Genomic DNA, 7,134 nt, shown 5'->3' on the forward strand with positions numbered 1-7,134 from the left:
TACTACATAACTCTTATAAAATCCATATATATATATATATATATATATATATATATATATATATATATATATATATTAAGAAAAAATTTCTGTTGTAAACGTGATGAAATGGATTGAACCATACCCTAAATATGTACGACTTATGTCATTGCTTACTATAGATTGAGTATAAGAACGTACACTCTGATCCAGAGTTAGAGAGCAAGGTGAAACCCACAACTTAGGCAGAACACCACTTCCACAGGTTTAAAGGCTTTGCGATTTGTGAAGGTGAGAGAGAGAGATGGGCAGAAGCCCTTGTTGTTCAAAGGAAGGCTTGAATCGAGGTGCCTGGACATCCCAGGAAGATAAAATCCTCCGAGAGTATGTTGATGTCCATGGCCCAGGAAAATGGAGCAAGCTTCCTCTAAGAGCAGGTTAACTATGTTCGAACTTGTACGTTAAAGTTTCATGTAAAGATAATGTGTTACTTTTCATGTAAACTACCATCAATCATATTATTGATATGTGCTTGTTGACGCAACCAACTTTCCCAAAAACTGAAATTATTGGATATAAATATATGATTTTTTTCATTATATCTCTTAATATGTCTCTCACCTGAAAATCTTTTGAACTTTGAATTAAGCCTATATTTTTTGAAGAGCGGCCGGGGCAAGTACCGCATGTTAGACCGAGGCTTTAACACCATGTCACGCAATTAATTCTCCCCACAGCTTAAGTGAAAATCAGATGAATGGTTTATATATATATATTAATAATAATGTGTGACTGCAGGATTGAAACGTTGTGGTAAAAGTTGTAGACTTCGATGGTTGAATTATCTGAGACCAGATATCAAGAGAGGCAATATATCCCCAGACGAAAAAGACCTTATCATCAGACTTCACAAACTCCTCGGAAACAGGTAGCTTTAGTGCTTTTTTTTTTTTTTATATTATTCATCGGTTCATTGGTTACTAGATTAGTCCAATTCTAACCGGATAAGACTATGTGATCGATAAAGTTTTTCTTATCAAATTTTAACATAACAATGTTGCTAAGAACCTGAACTCGAGATCACTCAATAAACTAGAATAAACAATTATCACTTGTTCCACGTGTTTAGTGGTGGTAGCTTTAGCCTTTAACCATTCCTCTCTCTCTTCTCTCAATTTGTCCTTTACTTTTTTCGTCGTTATAATTAATACGATAGCGAATTTGCGATAGTAATGGGTGTTAATTTCTGGGTCTCATTCTCTGATAGATGGTCTCTAATAGCTGGAAGGCTTCCGGGACGAACTGACAATGAGATAAAGAATTACTGGAACACCAATTTATGTAAAAAAGTTAAGGATCGTCACCTCAGCATTTTTTCTGCACAACCGCCTGAAAAGAACGTGCAGAAAACAAAGCCTCAGGCAATCTCCAAGGTCACCCCCCCTCTCTCTCTCTCTCATGATCTCATAATAAGTTTAAGTTGCTTTGTGATTTAACTACTTTTGTATGGATCCCTCTCATCATAACTTTGCGATAATTTTTATGATTAGATTAATGTTAAATTAACTTTGAATTCTTTTAAGAGATAAAAAAATTAACACCTATATTTTCAAAGGATTAAAATTGGGTTTACTTTTGAAGAAAAACGAAGAAGAGGTGTATGAAGAGCTTTTGTTAATCATATTTTTTTATCCATGGCATAGGATGATGAATATATAAGATACAATTGTGTTATGTATATATTAAAATTTATACGTCATATTTATGTTAGTTAATGAATGATCAATAATTAGTGAATGACATTATAAATCGATTAATATATTATGATAATTAATTATTAACTTACTAATTAATTTGTATACATCTTTAACTGAAAATTATTATTAGCCAAAAAATAAAATAAAATTAGAGTCAATAAAATGGGGTACTATGTTGCACCGACACCGACACGGGATACGACACGACACGAGCTCCGACACGTTGATTCTAAAAATGTTAAATTTCGACACGTTAGGACACGTTTTGATATTATATAATATTTTTAATTTAAGTAGTGTATATTACATTTAATATTCAATAATTTAATAAAAAATAAAATAAAATTAAACTTATAATATCCATCAATTTTGCAAAGAAACATAAGATATCTCAAATGTTTATATTAAACTCAATAAAATAGTAATCGTAATCCAACGAATCTAATAGTTGAAATTCAAAATGCAACGCAACGTAACCTTTGAATCTTTTTTGAGTCTTTACAATGAGTATTGGAGTGTCGCGAAGTGTCAAAGTATCGGTGAGTGTTGAAAAGTGTCGGACACAACACGTCCAAAATTTTGAAGTGTCAATGCTTCGTAGATGGGGTATAATGATTTTCGTATACGATACATCTTCCAGCCAACTAAAGTAAAATAAAATGTGCCCACCAAACAAAAAAAATAAATATAAAATGCGGTTAGCTAGAGTCGTTGGTAATGGAAGGACAAATAGATATAACTGGGGTTATATTATAAGTCCCAACTTGCTTGCTTATATAACTAATGTAACTTTTATAAGATTTTGGATAATTCTATCCTTTGAACTAGTTTTGGGGTGGTGATTTCAAGACTCATAATAATTGGTGCTTTCAAAAAGGGAAAGTCGTCATGGATATTGGCCCTTAAAGGGGATGACAATGTTAAAAGTCCCACATTAGTTGCACCTAAACAACTAATGTGGGGTTTATAAAATTTGTCCATAATTCGGATTTGCATAGAAATCTCATAATGAAAAAAAAAAAGTAACGAACACAAATACTTCTTCTCAAAAAATGTGTCAAAAGAAAGTTGGAGATAGAATTTTCTTTGTATTTAGTCAAATGTTAGTTTAGTAATTTCATCTCATTTTTCTGACAGTAATTTACCTTCAATCAAACATAAACTCAGAAAATTTAACCTATTTTTTGGGTAATATTTTGACATATTAAAAATTGTTTTTTTCTTCTATCAAACTCACTTTTTTAACATATTTTTAGTAATTGTATTTCTTGGATAAAATATTTTTTTTCCCGCACCCGTAACGGACACTGTATATGTGATTAGAAACAGTACGCATAGGAAAGAAAAGTGAGATTGGAGTGTTGGTGTACGAGAGGGATAGAGGAGAAGCAATAAAAGAGTGTTGGTCAATCTGAAAATATTTTTTTTAATAATATCATTTTGAAAATATTTTTTTAAACCCATTTGGTCAATCTGTCTAAAGTGGTTAATGTTCTTTACAACTTAGTAGTTTTGCTAACCCCGATTCTTGTTTATGTTCTATTTGTTAAGTTGGAATGATCAAAAGTTTTTTGCCTTTGGAAGGACAGTCGGTGACAGAGTCTGCGACAGTTGGTGTCAGTCACAAAACAGACTCCCATATGGTCCGTATAAAGGCATCTGAATGCTCTAAGTTGTTGTCCGTACATACACTCCCTCTCTCATCAATGCAATTGCAGAGCACGTCTATGGCAGAACTAGAAGCACAAGCAGAGATAGAGATAGAGCCAGAGTCAGAGCCATTGCTTGTGAATCATGCAGACAATAATTCAACCGAAAACAAAATCGAGACTAATGCGTGCGAAGATGAATTTTTCTCATTTCTCAGTGACGGAAAAGAACCTTCAAAGGATTTGCTATTAGATTTTGACATTGGGGAGATTTTCTTACCTGATCTTCTCAACTCGGATTTCTGTGATACATGCGATTTTAGTTACGACGACGACGAGGATTTACTGCCTTTATCCGACCAACCTCTCGTGTCCTCTCTTGAAATTTTCCACGACAAGGACACAGAGATACTTATGTGACGAAACAAATTTGGCAGATGACAACTTGAAGGGAATGCTGTTTATTGTTTCTCCCCCAATAAATTTCTGACATTTCTTTTTAGGAAAAATATTTTCTGACACTGTAGAAGCGTTGTTTTCTCTTATTAATGATCTTTTGATTTTTGTGTAATATTTTTTTTATTTTTTTATTTTTTTAATAAATGTAAACTCCACGTTTATAGGATCAGAAAATTTTCTCCTACCACGTGAAAAAAATCAAAACCCTTCTTATTATCATAAACCTGTTTATTTTTGCTTTTATCTCGCAAGCGTTATTGAATATATTAAACAACTAAGTAGGACGCTGCTAGACTCGGACAAAAGTAAAATCACAATCGCCTTATTTACTATGTAATAAGTTTGTTTGGTGTTGGAACACGTTTCAACTAAGAGAAATCTCAAAAGTGATTGCACAAGCGCAAGTCAATGCGTCCAAGTAAAAATTTGGAATATAATGTCCCGGTTATCGTATTCACGGGAAAAGTTACCTTGAATTTGATTAAAAAAAATGTAATCTGTGAGAAACTATGCATCTACAACAAGGAACATCAATCTAATTGTTAATGTTAGCTTGGAATTTTAATAGCCAATCGTTCATATTAAAAAACGTGTATTGTCTTTATACGGCTGAGGTATAGGTTGATCCAAATCAATTTCTCTCGTAGGTTATACACAACCGGTTCTTCCTTACTTGGAAGGAACGACAGTTTGTGGGCACAATTTATCAGGAATGATTGTATAATTGCAGGAAAGTAAATCTAACAAAAAATAAATCTTTTGTTTTATACTTTTATAAATTTTCAGGAACAAAAATTACTCTCAGCATGATGCCGAAAACGCATAGAAAAGATGGCTAAATAGAAAGTAAGGATTTCACTAAAAAATAATCCTCTTGTTCTCAATCTCAATTAACAAAATAATAAAATTCAACTCTTAGAATAAGGGTCATAAGAACTTTTTTATAGACTAATTACAAATTGATCAAAAATTAAAAATCCTAAAAATAATAAAACTTCCTAAAATAAATATAACAATAATTAACTTTTTAAAAATAAATAATTAATTACAATTAAATCATTCAAAACACATCACAAAAATTAGATCTCAAATCACGCCAAATGTGTTATTTTCCTTTTCTTCCTAAACAAATTACAATCATATTTGCTGCTTTATTGAGATTTGGATTTGATCGTAATTTGTTATATTTTAAATCACTGCTTCTTTCAACAATTGGGCCATACTTATTGAGCTATAACTCTGGTTGACTCTGAGCTTTTTGATTAATGATTCAACTGTAAGTGTATTTTTTTTTGCAATCCACTGTAAGTGTATCATTCTCCCCTGCTAGGAAAATATTCGTCCTCGAATTTGCTTCATATTCACTGATATTAATTTCTTTAGACAAAAACTCAAATATAAATCTTCATCTATTAGATCTTCATAATCTGATTCTCCATCAGATTTATTATAGACCGAATTATTATCATAAACTGAATCTTCATTATAAAATGGATAATAATCATAAATGGGATAATCATCATCAATTGGATAATTTTCATAAGCTGAATCTTCATCTTAAGATAGATAATCAGAATAAATGGAATAATCATCATCAATCGGATAATCATCATAAATTGTGTTATGATCGTGGATATCAAAGATAGGAATGTTGGTTTGCATCTCAATATCTTGAAGAATGAAGTCATGAACTGATTTCCAGGTCGTACTTCCCAATTATGTCCCTGGTTTAGAATCCCAAGGGATTGACGTCTTATTCTTCGTCATCAGATGTGTCCTCTAATTCCATTCCTTCTTCAGATTGAACGTTCAACTTTGTCCACACAAGTCACCGCTCCAAATATTGGATTTTCATGCTCTGCACTTCCACAAAAGTTCGCTTCAAAATTTGGATTTTCATGCATACTCGCACGAGTCATCGCTCCAAATCTTGAATTCTCTTTCTCTGCGCATGCACAAGTAGTCGCTCCAAAACTTAGATTTTCTTATCCAACGCTTGCTCAAGTTGGTGCTTCAAATACTGGATTCGCTTTCGAACTCTTCATTTTCTATATCTCGCGAGTCAATTTGACGCAATTGTCTATATTCTTCAGGAACGAATCCATGTTCCCTACCCTCGTGACTCCGCCATTGTCGATCTCCATGATTCTGTTCAGCCATTGGTTGAAGGCAACCTAGTCCTCTGATACCAAATGATGCTGAAAGCGCATAGAAAAAATGGCTAAACAGAAAGTAAGAATTTCACCAAAGAATAACCCTCTGGTTCTCAATTTTAATTAACAAAATAACAAAATTCAACTCCTAGAATAAGGGTCATAGCACCCTTTTATAGACTAATTACAAATTGATCAAATATTCAAAATTCAAAAATTAAAAATTCTAAAAATAATAAAACTTCCTAAAATAAATATAACAGTAATTAACTTTTAAAAATAAATAAATAATTACAATTAAATCATTCAAATCACATCCCAAATCTTAGATTTCAAATCACGCCAAATGTGTTGCTTTCCTTTTTTTCCTAAATAAATCACAATCATATCTGCTGCTTTATTGAGATTTGGATTTGATCGCAATTTGTTACGTTTTAAATCACTGTTTCTTTCAATAATTGGACCATACTTATTGGGCCATAGCTCTGATTGACTCTGAATTTCTTGAAACAATGGTTGGGCCATGTACAATGGGCCAATTGAAAGTGTATAAGATAATAATAAAAATGAAAGAACACTTAGTATCAAAATAGGAACTAGTTCACTAATTCTCTACAGTATAATCTAAATCCTAGCTTTGTCCCTTATCGAATGAAGTTGTTCAGATCACTTTATCATTGTCAATATTGATTCCTTATGCTCTTGGGTTGTTTCGTTTACAGAACCTCGCTTTCCCTCTTACGGTACCATTCCCAATGATTTACCTCAAGACCTATGCTAAAGAACTCGAGTTTCTCCTTGTTTCAGAGGCAATAGATGAAATCTACAACAACATATTCATCCTTCGACTGTCATTTTGAAGTACGAAATAGCTCATTTCCTGAAGTCTATTCCTCAAACAAACTTGATTTCTATAATGACCCTAGACTGGAAATTATAAATTTTTGAGTTTATTAAGAAATAATCATAATTAATGAAGAATTAATTTGATGAGAGGTTTAATTAAATAAATTGAAATCCCTTGTGAAAAAAGAATTAAAATCACCTTTTGCTAAAAAGTGTGTATACTGACAATTACGGGATAAAAAAATAGGTAGACAAAGTTACCCGAAAATTAAAAGTAAAATAGTAAATATT

General features: G+C 32.1%; 1 protein-coding gene across 1 annotated transcript; it reads left to right on the forward strand.

Moving 5' to 3' along the window:
• The first annotated feature begins 283 nt into the window (after window positions 1–283).
• On the forward strand, window positions 284–3,805 carry LOC133284730 (transcription factor MYB1-like). The gene is made up of 4 exons (XM_061481798.1): window positions 284–416; window positions 778–907; window positions 1,247–1,458; window positions 3,369–3,805. The coding sequence occupies exons 1-4, from the start codon at window positions 284–286 to the stop codon at window positions 3,803–3,805; spliced, it is 912 nt and encodes a 303-aa protein (XP_061337782.1).
• Window positions 3,806–7,134: the final 3,329 nt, after the last annotated feature.

The sequence above is a fragment of the Gastrolobium bilobum genome, unplaced genomic scaffold (assembly GCF_033153095.1).
Source record: "Gastrolobium bilobum isolate Gb01-03AN ecotype WA unplaced genomic scaffold, APGP_CSIRO_Gbil_v1 utg8526, whole genome shotgun sequence".
In the NCBI taxonomy this organism is placed as follows: Eukaryota; Viridiplantae; Streptophyta; class Magnoliopsida; order Fabales; family Fabaceae; genus Gastrolobium; species Gastrolobium bilobum.

Excerpts from the sequence above, each read along its gene's own strand:
- LOC133284730 (XM_061481798.1), top strand. The coding sequence starts at position 284 with ATGGGCAGAAGCCCTTGTTGTTCAAAGGAAGGCTTGAATCGAGGTGCC. Across the intron at positions 417-777 it reads CAAGCTTCCTCTAAGAGCAG|GATTGAAACGTTGTGGTAAA; the intron begins GTTAACTATGTT and ends GTGTGACTGCAG. Across the intron at positions 908-1,246 it reads CACAAACTCCTCGGAAACAG|ATGGTCTCTAATAGCTGGAA; the intron begins GTAGCTTTAGTG and ends ATTCTCTGATAG.